A 15,117-nucleotide genomic window follows, 5' to 3' on the forward strand; every position below is an offset into this window, starting at 1 on the left:
AGTAACTGTTGCCTATACTCGAGCTGTGGGTGAAGTAACTATTGCTTAAACTCGGGCTGAGGGTGTAGTAGCTATTGCCTATACTCGGGATGTGGCTGCAGTAACTGTTGCCTAGACTTTGGTTGTCGCTGCAGCAAATATTGCCTAAACGTGGCCTGTGACTGCAGATACTACTGCCTACATTCGGCATGTGGCAGCATTAACTATTGCAATTTCTCGGACTTTGGGTGAAGTAACTATTGCTTTAACTCGGATTGTGGGTTCAGTAACTATATCCTAAACTCGGAATGTGGGTGCAGTAGCGATTGCCTAAAATTAGTTTGTTGGTGCAGTCACGTTTGTTTAAACTCGATTTGTGGGCTTAGCAACTATTGTCTTAACTCAGGTTGAAGGTGCGGTATATATTGCATTAACTCAGGATGTGGGTGCGGTAAATATTGCCTAAACTCTGGTTGTGGCTGCATTAATTATTGCTTCAACTTGGGTTTTGGCTGCAGTAACTATTGCCTTAACTTGGGTTTTGGCTGTAGTAACTATTGCCTTAACTTGGGTTTTGGCTGTAGTAACTATTACCTTAACTCGAGTTGTGGGTGCATTAACTTTTTGCATCAGCTCGAATTGTGGCTGCAGTAACTATTGCTTAATCACGGGTTGTGGCGGCAGCAACTATTGCCTTAACTCGAATTGTGGCTGCCGTCACTATTGTCTGAACTTGATTGTTGCTGAAATAACTATAACTTAAACTCAGCTTGTGGGTGCAGTAACTTTTCCTTCAGCTTGAATTATGGCTACAATTACTATTGCCTATACTCGGATTTGGGTTGCAATACCTTTACCTTAATTAGGATTGTGGATGCATAAGCAGTTGCCTAAACTCGGTTTATTGGTGTGAAACGTTTGTTTAAACTCGAATTTTAGGTTTAGTAGCTAGTGTTTGAACTTAGGTTGAAAGTGTGGTAAATATTGCCTAAACTCGGATTGTGGCTGCAGTTACTATTGCTTCACCAGATGTAATAACTTCTGCCTAAATTCGTGCCGTGGCGGCAGTAACATTTAAATTAACTTGGGCTGTGGGTGAAGTATTTATTGCCTGTACACGGGTTGTGGTTGTAGTAACTTTTGACTAAACCCGGGTTGTGGTTGCAAGATATATTGCCTATACAGTAACTTTTGCCATAACTAGGGTTGTGGGTACAGTAGCAATTGCCTAAACTCGGTTTGTTGGTGCAGTAACGTTTGTTTAAACGCGAATTTTAGGTTTAGTAGCTAGTGTTTGAACTAAGGTTGTAGGTGCGGAAACTATTGCCTTAACTCGGGTTTTGGCTGTTGTAGCTATTGTCTAAACTCGGATTGTGACTGCAGTAACAAATGTCGGATTCTGGGTGCAAAAGCAATTGCCAAAACTCTGAGTGTTGATGCAGAAGCTATTGATTAAACTCCGTGTGTTGGTGCAATAACGTTTGTTTAAACTCGTATTGTGGGTTTAGTAGCTATTGTGTTTATTCGGGTTGTGGCTGAAATAACTATTGCTTTAACTCGGGTTGTAACTGTTGTAGCTATTGCATAAACTCGGATTGTTGTGTAGTTACTATTGCTTTAACTTGCATTGTGAGTGCAGAAACATTTCTCCAAACTTGGGTTGTCGATGCAGTAACAATTGCCTAATCTCGGACTATGGATGCGGTAACTATTGCCTTAACTTTGTGGGTGCAGAAACAATTGCCTCAACTTGGGTTGTAGCTGCAGTAATTATTGCTTTAACTCTCTTTGTTGGTGTAGTACCAATTGCTGGGGTTTAAGATATTGTTACTATTACCTAAACTCGGTTTGTGGGTGCAGATAATATTGTCTAAACTCGGGTTGTTCCTGCAGTAACTATTGTTTTAACTCGAGTTGTAGGTGTGGCAACTATTGCTTAAACTGGATATGTCGGTGCAGTAACTACTGTCTAAACTCTGGATGTGGCTGAAGTAACTATTGCATTAGCTCGGATCGTGGCTGCAGTAGCCATTGCTGAAAATTTGGTTGTTGGATCAGCTACTATAACCTTAACTCGGGTTGTGGGTGCAGATACTACTGTCTTAACTCAGGTTGAGGGTGCGGTAAAGATTACCTTAACTCGGGTAGTAGCTGTTGTATCTATTACCTTAATTCGGGTTGTGGGTGGAGGAACTATTGCCTTATCTCGGGTTGTGATTACAGTAGCTTTTGCTTTAACTCGGGCTGCGGCTGCGGTAGCTATTGCTTAAACTCGGAATATGGGTGATGTTTCTATTGCATTTACAAGGGTTAAGTCTGCAATAATTATTACCTCAACTCGAGTTATGGCTTCAGTAGCGATTGTTAAAACTCGTGTTGTAGGTGCCGTTACTATTGCCTAAACTCGGGTTGTAGGTGCCGTGCTACTATTGCCTCAACTCGGGTTGTGGGTTTAGTAACTATTGCCTCATCTCGTGTTGTAGGTGCCGTTACTATTGCCTGAACTCGGGTTGTGGGTGCAGTAACTTTTGCGTTCGTTTATGTTTTGGGTGCAGGTTTTATTGACTCAACTCGGTTTGTGGGTGCAGTAACAATTGCCTCAACTTGGGTTGAAACTGCAGTAAATATAACATGGCTAGTACGATCTACGGTAGCGCAACATATTAATTGAACATTAACCAAATGTTCTTAAATAAGTTAATGTATTAGTATTGTGTTGATAAGGTTACATATATGTATTTTGTTTTATTTAATTTGTATTGTAGCATGTATAATGGCCTTTTATTGAATAAAATTACGTTAGTTCGTTCGTCTTAGATCGATAGTGCTATTTGATTCTCTCTCTTTTTTAAGTATATTTTAACAATAAATCATGACATATTTATTGACTTATACATATATACATACTTTCCGTGTTTCATTTTTGGTTGTGTGTAGTATGATATAGAACATGTACACGAAAATTATAGTCGTATTAAAATCTATATTTGTGTATTTGCATTATTATGTATGAACCCTGAATAATCGCTAATTGTGAGGGTGTTAAGTGAGGATCTATCAGGTTTATTGAATATATCTTGTTTCAAAATACATGTTCTTTAAAACCATGTGGTATATGTCAGTATTTAACTCATGATCCGCTCTATTTACCGTTGAAAAAACAAGGTGTATAGATATTTCACAATAAAGGAATGAATATAAACTACCACTGACAATTGGATGTAGATTTACCTTTGTGTCGGCTAGCATCTAATATGAGGTAGGTGCATTTTATTACCATAAAACTTTTATTTTTGCCGGCATTTTCCAATTAAATTTATGATATTGATAAATGTGTTCATGGTTATACACGCCGTTAGTTTTGAAATAATGCAGATAAATGAACAGCCTTTTACGATGCAAATTTGGTTGGAAGCCTTTATTGACAAATTTAAACATTATTTTGCAAGGTTTGAATAAAAACCCTGTGCAACATTTTCTGGTGTGTTATGGAAGATCTGTTAAATTTCCATTTGCATCCATACCGAAATGCTTTTGGACTAGTTTCTGAGAGTATCGAGCTTGTACAGCTGATAGAAATAAACTCTACTGCATTGTCTTGACACTTTAAATGCATTTAAGATTATACGAAATAAAGAAAATGTGCAAGCGTTTGACTAGGGAACTAGTTCCTTATACTTTATATTTTGTTACTATCAAACAGGGTTACATTCCATAAATTGCCTTCATATGTATCAACCTAAGAAGTGCGTTTATTCTCATTTCCATTTAAGAATAGTTTGAATAAAAAAGGAACTAGTTCCCTTATTTCTCAATAGAAACAGGAATTAGGAATAAGAAAGTCACTTCGCTTATCACTATGCACCACAATGGATTCACGGTTAACATTGCTGCTTTATCTTTTTTTACTTTTAAGCAATATTACCATTATCATAATTACATATGGCACACAAGAAATGTTGATGTAAGTTGTGTTCTTGTTTTTTTTTTAATAAATAATCATGTTTTGCTCTTTTGACTGTTTACGATAAAAAAATCAACATATAATTTGTGTTCAGATGAAAATAATATTCACCTTTTTTAATTAATAGCTACGTGGCCACATATTCCCAAGCTAAAAAAGCGCCAAAATATCGCTTATATTTTTTATCTTACAATAAAATAGATGTTTTTTGTTTTGCATCATTCTATATTGTGTGTCTTTAATGGGCAAACCTTTGACCATCTCATATGATGTGCTAAAGTGTAGCCATACATGGGCAAGACAGTGTTCACTGTTGGGGCGATACTTACTAGACTTACTGGTAATGCAGATCCTACATGTATATATGCTGTGTATGGGTAGCCTTGCTAGCCAGTGTTGCCCTTTACCCAGGTTGTCCGGGGCACAACCGGGCGTGAACAAGGCATCAGTCATGGTTAGCAATGTTCAATGTCCGAGCGAACTGTTTTTACTGGTGCTGTATCTCGATAGCCTTTTTATAGCCAGTTTTCCCGTTACCCTAGTGGACTTGGGTGTGGGAAAGCCATCGAACATGGTTGCATGCACTTCGCCATTACCACGCGATGATGATTCTTATGCATTACAGTCTGTGACCAACGAAGTATCTCCTATTGCATTTCATCGCTTGTGCTGGCAAGTGTTACCCTAGTGAGCTGGAGTGTGACGATCAATGAACAAGACGAGAAATGGAAACGACAGGGGACATGTGCCGTGCACTACATCATCTCTGAGCGATGCATGTATTCATATATTCAAGTATTTGGCCATTTAAGTACCTCCTATTACAGTTCAGCGCTAGCCTTCCTGGCAAGTGTTGCCTTGATGAGCTGGGGTGTGACTGGCGATGGACATGACAGGGAACATGGTAGCGTTCACAACATAATCTCGCAGCGGTGCTGCCCGAGTGATGAATGCTACCCCTCTCAGATGGACATGGCCGCCCTCAACCATGGCATGAACGGGCACCTGCTGTTGCCAAGCTACCCCGAGTACAGTAAACAGGCACATATGTACAACACCGTTGAACAGAGGTACAGTGTTTATAATGATCATATATATGCAACACCGTTGAACAGAACTCAACTGTCTATAATGCCCTAATATGTACAACACCGTTGAACAGAGGTCAACTGTTTATAATGTCCTTATATGTACAACACCGTTGAACAGAGGTACAGTGTTTATAATGATCATATATATGCAACACCGTTGAACAGAGGTCAACTGTTTATAATGCCCTTATATGTACAACACCGTTGAACAGAGGTAAACTGTTTATAATGCCATAATATGTACAACACAGTTGAACAGAGGTAAACTGTTTATAATGCCATAATATGTACAACACCGTTGAACAGAGGTCAACTGTTTATAATGCCATAATATGTACAACACCGTTGAACAGAGGTAAACTGTTTATAATGCCCTTATATGTACAGCACCGTTGAACAGAGGTCAACTGTTTATAATGCCATAATATGTACAGCACCGTTGAACAGAGGTCAACTGTTTATAATGCCCTTATATGTACAACACCGTTGAACAGAGGTCAACTGTTTATAATGCCATAATATGTACAGCACCGTTGAACAGAGGTAAACTGTTTATAATGCCATAATATGTACAATACCGTTGAACAGAGGTCAACTGTTTATAATGCCCTTATATGTACAATACCGTTGAACAGAGGTCAACTGTTTATAATGTCCTTATATGTACAACACCATTAAGCAGCAACCTATCGTGTATCTAACCTGATGTTCGTGTTATACTCTCGACTAAGTTACCACCATGCCAACCATATTCCTGTTCACAGGTACCCAAATTTGATCGCCGTGGTTAAGAACGCTGATGATATCCAGAAAGCGGTGCAGTTCGCGCGGAAATACAACTTACACGTGACAGTACGGAGCTCGGGGCATGACTATGTGGGCCGCTCCACGTGGGAGGGAAGTTTCCTCATAAGCCTGTCCGAGATGGACGAGATGGAGATAGACTTGAGCATGGAGAGGAGCCCACATGGCACGGTCAAGGTGCAGACCGGGTTACAATGGCAGGAGATATACAAGGAGGTTAGAACCGTGCAATTTTACCATGCATTAAGTTTGATAGCTAATAGTAACAGGTAGTTTGAGTGTGGAATACGTTGGTGCTTCTCGAACCGTGCAGTTTTACCGTGCAGTAAGTTTGATAGCTAATAGTAACAGATAGTTTGAGTATGGAATACGTTAGTGGTTCTTGAACCGTGCAGTTTTACCGTGCATTAAGTTTGATAGCTAATAGAAACATGCAGTTTTACCATGCATTAAGTCTGATAATTAATAGAAACGTGTAGTGTGAGCATGGACTATGTTTGATTGTTGTTGAATCGTGCAGTTTTACCCTGCATTAAGTTTGATAGCTAATAGGAACATGCAGTTTTACCATGCATTAAGTCTGATAATTAATAGAAACGTGTAGTGTGAGCATGGACTATGTTTGATTGTTGTTGAATCGTGCAGTTTTACCCTGCATTTAGTTTGATAGCTTATAGAAACATGCAGTTTTACCATGCATTCAATCTGATTGCTAATAGAAACGTGTAGTTTGAACACGTTTCAGGTTTACCATACAATACGTTTTGTGGTTATTTAATCAGCAGTTTTGTCGTGCAAAAAATCTGATAGCTTATTAAGCAGAGAAGATTTAAAGGTAGATAATTGAACAACGTAGTTTTACCATGCAAGTCGGGAGATATGTGAACGTTGCAGTTCACGGGGTGAAAGCTAAAAGGTTCTATCTTCTTATTTATTTAATGTCACTTAGAACCTTTTCGCATTCACCACTCTAGTTAAACCATGTAATAAATTTTGTGGTTATTTGACTATGCAGTTTTTCCATGCAATAAGTTTTTGTGAATAATTTAACTATGCAGTTTTTTCATGCAAAATAAAATGGGAATATTTGTAAAAAACAACTTAACCATTTAAAATGTTTGGTATACAATTAAACGATGCAGAATTACCGTGCAACATGCCTTGTAGATAATTGAACCTTGCAGTTTTTAAATGCAATAACTTAGATAACTTGCAATAATCGTAAGGAGACTCGGATCGCACGCATATGGCCGTAAACGGTAAGGAGACTTGGATCAGACACAGTTCATCGTGAACCATGAGAAGACTCGCATCACACGCAGTTGCCCGTGAACCCTAGAAGGAGACTCCGATCAAACGCAGTTTGCCATGAAGAGTACGGAGGCTCGCATCACACGCAGTTGACTGTGAACCGTAACGAGACTCGGATCACACGCAGTTCGTCGTGAACCGTAATGAGACTCGGATCACACATAGTTGACCGTGAAACATAACGAGACTCGGATCACACGCAATTGGTCGTGAACCGTAACAAGACTCGTATCACACACAGTTGACCGTGAAACGTAATGAGACTCAGATCACACACAGTTGACCGTGAACCGTAACGAGACTCGAATCACACGCAGTTGACAGTGAACCGTCACGTGATTTGGATCACACATAGTTGGTCGTGAACTGTAACGAGACTCGGATCACACACAGTTGACCGTGAACCGTAACGAGACGCGGATCACAGGCAGTTGACCGTGAACCGTAACGTGATTCGGATCACACGCAGTTGACCGTGAACCGTAACGAGACTCGGATCACACACAGTTGACCGTGAACCGTAACGAGACTCGGGTCAAACACAGTTGACCGTGAACCATAACGAGACACGGATCGCACACAGTTGACCGTGAACCATAACGAGACTCGGACTACATAAGGTTGGTCGTGAACTGTAACGAGACTCGGATCAAACACAGTTGACTGTGAACCGTAACGAGAATCAGATCGCACACAGTTGACCCTGAAAAGTAAGGAGACTCGGATCACACGGAGTTGACCGTGAACCATGAGTAAATTCGGATCACACGCAGTTGTCCGTGAACCATGAGTAAACTCGGATCACACGCAGTTGTCCGTGAATCATGAGTAAACTCGGATCACACGCAGTTGTCCGTGTGGACAACTTACCATGTGAGTTGCGCATTATCCGCCTGATATTTGGGACCCACATGAGACAGTAACAGTGGTCTTCACAGCATTATGGACTGTCAATTTGATGAATGTGTTTCAGTTGAATGCGGTCGGGCGTGTTGTGGTTGGCGGCAGCGCCCACACAGTGACCCCGGGAGGCTACACGCTGGGTGGTGGGCACAGCCCCGTGTCCCGTTCCCTTGGATACGCCGTCGACAACCTGCTAGAGGCTCAGGTAGGGACTAAGTAGAAAGATAGTGTGAACCGAGTACCTTTTAAATAAGCTTATGATTGTACTGCGTGTCAAAGGACCGATATCATGAGCATAAAAATATGTTTACAACCTAACCTAACACATGCACGAAAACGATTTTTGTTCAGGAAATAAATACAAAACATGTATGAAAATCGACACATAGCAGTATTCTTTAAGTAGTTATTTAATAATATTAAGTTTCCTTTTTACATAGGTGGTGCTTGCTGACGGTTCGATCGCCACTGCGACGGCGAACAGGACGGTGATAGTCACCTCGGAAGGCGATACCATGTATCACGAGAACGGAGACCTGTTCTGGGCACTTAGGGGCGGCGGTGGGGGCACATTTGGAATTGCCGTGTACTTTGTGTACCGTCTGCACCCAATGCCGTCACAGATGGTAGTTTTCAGTATGCCCGTTCCCATTGAAATGAACGTTTTTGGGATAAACTATTTCGAAGAGGTATTAGAAGTTTGTGAGCAGCTACTGGAGAAAATGCCGTCTACATGGGGTGGCTACTGGATGCTTAACAACTTTCCGGGATCTTACGAGGACCCGGGATCCAAAACCATTTTCAATTATAAGGGATTGCTAACATTCTACTTTAACAAGTTTGCACCCTGGAATGGATCCGAGCACAAAGAATTAGAGGCCGCAGTCAACTGGGCAAGAAGCAAGTGAGTATATACAATTGTACAAGGCATTAGACACTGATGTTAATGAGCGGCGAATCTGTTCACTGGCATTTATTTTATTTTCTAGGCAAATGCTAGGTAATACAAATTCAATTATGCGCGATCTAACAATCTGATACGATAGTCTGATAAATGATAGAATCTTGATTCTGTTTCCTGAATAGAAACGAGTTTTTGTGACAGTTTTGAGAGGTCATGCGAAAGTACCTCTGTTGGTGATCGAACCCACGAATTCATGTGTGAGAGTTGGATACCTTCACCACTAAAATTAATCTGACCCTGTTTGGGATCGAGCCCACTACCTCCTGTGTGAAAGGTGGACACCTACACCACTTAACCACTCTGACCATGTTTGGGATCGAGCTCACGACTTCCTCTTTGAGGCGTGGACACCCATACCACTAAACCACACTCACTCTGTTGAAGATCGAACCCACTACCTTCTGTATAAGAGGTGGACATAAATACCACTCAACCACTCTCACCCTGTTAGGGATCTAACCCACACCCTCCTGTATGAGGGGTGGACATAAATACCACTAAACCACACTCAACCTGTAAGGGATCTAACCCACACACTCCTGTGTGAGGGGTGGACATAAATATCACTAAACCACTCTCACTCTGTAAGGGATCTAACCCACACCCTCCTGTGTGAGATGTGGACATAAATAGCACTAAACCACACTCACTCTGTAAGAGATCTAACCCACACCCTCCTGTGTGAGGGGTGGATATAAATATCACTAAACCACTCTCACCCTGTAAAAATCTAACCCAAATCGTACTGTATAAGGGATGGACATAAATACCACTAAACCACTCTCACTCTGTAAGGGATCTAACCCACGCCTCCTGTGTGAGGGGTGGACATAAATATCACTAAACCACTCTCATCCTATAAGGGATCTAACCCACACCCTCCTGAGTAAGGGGTGGACATAAATACCACTAAACGACTCTCACTCTGTAAGGGATCTAACCCACACCCTCCTGTGTGAGGGGTGGACATAAATATCACTAAACCACTCTCACTCTGTAAGGGATCTAACCCACACCCTCCTGTGTGAGGGGTGGACATAAATACCAATACACCACTTTCACTCTGTAAGGGATCTAACCCACACCCTCCTGTGTGAGGGGTGGACATAAATATCACTAAACCACTCTCACTCTGTAAGTGATCTAACCCACACCCTCCTGTGTGAGGGGTGGACATAAATATTAATAAACCACTCTCACCCTGTAAGGGATCTAACCCTCACCCTCCTGTGTGAGGGATGGACATAAATACTACTCAAACACTCACACCCTTTTGGCGATCAAACCTTTTGCCCTCTGTGTGTAAGGTGGACACCTTTACCACTCTAAACTTTAACCAATCCGTAAACATTATATATTTTTCTTCTGCTATTTATTTTTTTTATCATGCTGGTATCATATTCATATATTTAAATCAGTTTACGTACAGGTATGCTACCAGAACCATACAATTATTTATCATAAATAGACAAGTCGCGAAACGCGGTGTGTACATTTACTTGAACGTATATAGCTACACGTGTGTTGAGATTATTTTTATTTTTAAAGAAAATTCACTTCATAAAAACCACTTTAGCCGTAGTATCGAATATGCCATTCTAAACAATGTACACATGGCTGGATGCTGCATAAGAAGTGATTTGCAACCTCTTTTTTCTGTAATGTGATCGTGACTTCGCGTGTTAATAACCATGGACTTCTAAACGTACTTTTCCAGCAAATACTTGGCCAAAAATATACTTTATCGTCATAAAGCCACCTTGCATTTGTCAATTTACATTAATTCTGTGTTTTGAAACTTTTTAATGCATCAGTCAATTGAAACCACGCCCATTCAGGTCCGGGGAATAGCGGGGACTTTGACTTTCGGTCCAGCCAAGCTCGGGTAAATTCCCCTCCCTGCAAGAACGAACTGCTGGTAAAATCCCCGCAAAATGCTCCCGCACCCCAGGGACCATAGGTAAGGCTCATTCTCACTATGTTTGCGCGAAGACAAAACCACCGCATTCCCCCGGCACTGTGGGGCCACCTGCAAGGTAACAACACGGCCCATTTCCCCGGCTATTCCCGGTGTACTCCTGGATCTTTGGGGACGTGGTTACAGTTGACTGGTGCATAATATCATTCTCCATTGATGAACTTATTCCGGACCGACTGACCGTCGTTCCTTAATGACCAGTACGTCATAAATTTCAAATGATTTTTAACAGACAAGTACCATTCACCTTCACAAACAAGACGGATTTCTGGGACTACGAGAAGGACTCGTATGACCCGCCAATCGTGCGCGCATATATGGCGAACACCTTGTTGCAGCCGGGACAGGCCGGGGAGGACTTCCGGGCCTTCATGAGGGAGCAGCTGTTTGTGGGAGTGGCTAGAGAATTGTGGATTGCATGCACAGGGGCTCTGTTGGGAGGTAGGCTGAACGACGGTCTAAAGTGTTAAAAATACTCCTTTTCAACAAAGGTCAGAGGGACAAATTTATTTAAAGTGTTATAAAGAAAGAAAAAAAAGCTTCAAGTTTTGATATGCATAGTTATTTTTTAACTGTCATTGTAGACGATTTTTACATCATTATTGTTACATGAAGTGTAATTTTAATTAATAATTTAATTAATAAAATATAAGTCAAATGACACACCCTTCTGAAATGGCACTAATGCAATCGCAGCGCGGTAATTGTGTCAAACAATGTTGGTTGCATCCATCTTACAGGAAAAACCACGGAAGCTCCCTTAGCGAGCACACCCCTACATCCGGGATATCGGTCGACAGTGACGTCATTGTCATGTGGACTCTCCTTGGGCGACGCCGAAAGTGGGGTCCCTCTCTTGAATCAGACCACAGATAACGATGAGCTTATCGAATACTTCCAGACGTTTGCAAAAGGAATAAGAAAGTAAGAATTTTTTACTCAACTTAGTTGGCATTTTACTTGCCTTTTCCCCGTAATATGTTTGACTGCGAGGTCGCGACCTATTGTCGCTATAACAGTTTTATTTTTTTAATTTCTAATGTCCTTGTGTGCCAATGTGTTAAGTAGATGTTACACTTCTTGAACGAGAAGTGTCCGCATAAGATTCAGATTACCTTTAATGGTACTTTATACCTGTCGTTACACTCGAATTTAATTCTAATGAAAACGTTTGAAAATTTATATCGTAGAAATAACATATACACATTACATTCAGATCTTCTTCCATCCTACAAGATCAATTTATATATGTTGGGTTGCCAAACAAGACATGTACTTTTATGTGTATGTAAGATTCATTTACATGGTCAAGTTACAGTTGAGTCTAAAAGCCGTTTGCAACTGATCACTTAAAGCTTATACTTGCAGCTCGCATAAATCACTCGCCAGCAAATTACATCCATAAATCACTCGCTGACGAATATCACACACATAAATCACTTGCTGAGAAATATCACACACATAAATCACTCACCGACAAAATCACACACATAAATCACTCGCTGACAAATATATCATCCATAAATCACTCGCTGACGAATATCACACACATAAATCACTTGCTGACAAATATCACACACATAAATCACTCACCGACAAAATCACACACATAAATTACTCGCTGAAAAATATCACATCCATTAATCACTCGCTGACGAATATCACACACATAAATCACTCGCTGACAAATATCACACACATAAATCACTCACCGACAAAATCACACACATAAATCACTTGCTGGCAAAAATCACATCCATAAATCACTCGCTGACGAATATCACACACATAAATCACTCGCCGACAAAATCACACACATAAATCACTCGCTGACAAATACCACACACATTAATCACTCGCGTGAATAACACTCATAAATCACTCGCAAAAGTCACACACATGAGTAACTCGCATAAATAACTCGCATAAATCACTTGCATACATCACTCGCATAAATCACACACATAAATAACTCGCATACATCACTCGCATAAATCACACACAGAAATCACTCACATAAATCACAAACAGTAATCACTCGCGTGAATCACATGCATTAATCATACACATAAATCACAAGCATAAATCACTTGTATTTAACAAACACATAAATCAAAGGCGTGATTATAACTCGCATAAATCACTCGCATACATCACTCGCATAAATCGCACACATAAATCACTTGCATAGATAACACACATAAATCAATCGCTTAAATCACTCGCATACAAATAATTTGCATAAATATCACATAAACATTACTCGCATAAATTACACACACACACACACACACGCACGCACGCACACATGCACGTACGCACGTGCACACACACACACACACACACACACACACACACACATCACTTGCAAACATCACACACATTAAGTAAAGCATAAATAAACCGCATAAAATAAGTAACACACAACAATAAAACGCATAAATAACACACAAAAATCACACACATAAATAGCATATAAATAGCACGCATAAATAACACATAAATAACACGCATTAATAACACACATAAGACACACACATAAATAACACGCATAAAAAGCACACATAAATCATTCGCATTAACCATACACATAAAACGCTTCCCTCTTCGTATCGTACATTCTAGACTTGTATAATATACATATAATACATGAATGACGAATTGTACAAAAAGTACCCGTACTACAAGTGCTTGCAACCTCCCTAAAGTCATTATAACCGTCACACTACAATATCCCTCCTCTATCTGTGTGGTATTGAACGGCATCAACTAACAAGTGTTACCACGTGCCTTATTTTGCAGTTTCGGGAGCGGCATGTACTTGAACGAGCCGTGGAAAGATAACCCTTACTGGAAGGAGGACTTCTGGGGAACCGAGAATTACGAGCGTCTGTTGCTGATCAAGCGTCGTTACGACCCAGACAACTTCTTCACTTGTCATCACTGTGTCGCTTCTGACGTGATAGATAAAACGGATCCCAGACCGGCGCCGCCCGTGGGACACGCCTTCACATGTCTTGCGTCGTGGAGTTTAGTTATCTTCACATATCTGGCGTCTTGTTTCCTATTTTAAACACAGCATGGCAACAAATCATAACTTTGATAATTCCTATTAAATGTATTGCAGAATAGTTATGTATACGATTATCTGTTATGATGTTTATCTTATAAGAGCTAATGTGTTAACATGTTCGAATTCACTACCCTGGCTACCGTTATTAACCTTTAACACAACATTTACTATTGTTCCTTCGTCGGAGCTTGTCAAAGGTCATGCGGATAGCAACATCGGCTTATAAGCCTTGTCGTATCTGGACACCGATTGGTGGTTTGTTTGATTGACAGGTCATGTCATGTCAATTATGGCGCTTTGGAACATGAATGCGTAAATTACTAATACGTAACATTTGCATGAAAGGTAAACATAAATAAGCTGTTATCCAGTTCCATTTAATTGAATATTTTAAGTCATTAATATTTTTATGTATTTATGGTGTGCTTCTCTAGACGTTATTGAGTGACAAGATTAGTAACTAGATAACTTGTAACATTAAACGCCATATTCTGTGTTGTGCTATGACAATACGTTTTATACTCAATCATCGATTGCATCTGTATTTCTGAAAGCCTAGGAGGATAATATGACATATCATGTACTAATAAATATTTTGTGTTTGTTTATTGTTTAATCTTCAACACCAAATCAGTTTGTTGCTGTATTAAGTCCACTATTTTCATCCTAGTGTATGATATATCAGTTTGAAAGTACATTGAATAAATGGTTAACCGATTAGGTGTTCTATTCAGGATTTATTCTTATTTTACGTGCGTTCATGCAGTACGAACGCTCGACCGCGATTATGCAAATACATAAAGCGCGCTAGCGCTTCTTGGAAGATTTGCGGCTGTTTAATTTTGTATTCTAATTTTACCTTTTGCAGAACTCCCTGGTTTAAGTCATATCATATCATGTCATATTTCGGCGCTTTGAAAATAATACATGAAACCTTAACCTTAACTTGAACACGATAGGATTTTGTACCAAATAAGCAGCTGTTTGAAGCAATAATTGATATTAAACTGTGTATCAGTAAAGGTGAGTGTGTGACGACATATTCCCGCC

The 15,117-nt window shown here is 40.2% G+C and overlaps 1 protein-coding gene across 1 annotated transcript; it reads left to right on the forward strand.

The window, feature by feature from the left end:
- The first annotated feature begins 3,154 nt into the window (after positions 1 to 3,154).
- LOC128211106 (uncharacterized) lies at positions 3,155 to 14,785 on the forward strand. Its single transcript, XM_052915522.1, has 8 exons — positions 3,155 to 3,238; positions 4,771 to 5,013; positions 5,799 to 6,054; positions 8,123 to 8,257; positions 8,493 to 8,956; positions 11,227 to 11,435; positions 11,735 to 11,918; positions 13,797 to 14,785. Exons 1-8 carry the CDS (start codon positions 3,234 to 3,236, stop codon positions 14,065 to 14,067), a joined length of 1,767 nt encoding a protein of 588 aa, XP_052771482.1. The 5' UTR covers positions 3,155 to 3,233; the 3' UTR covers positions 14,068 to 14,785.
- The last annotated feature ends 332 nt before the right edge of the window (positions 14,786 to 15,117 follow it).

Source organism: Mya arenaria, chromosome 12, assembly GCF_026914265.1.
Source record: "Mya arenaria isolate MELC-2E11 chromosome 12, ASM2691426v1".
NCBI classification, from domain to species: Eukaryota; Metazoa; Mollusca; class Bivalvia; order Myida; family Myidae; genus Mya; species Mya arenaria.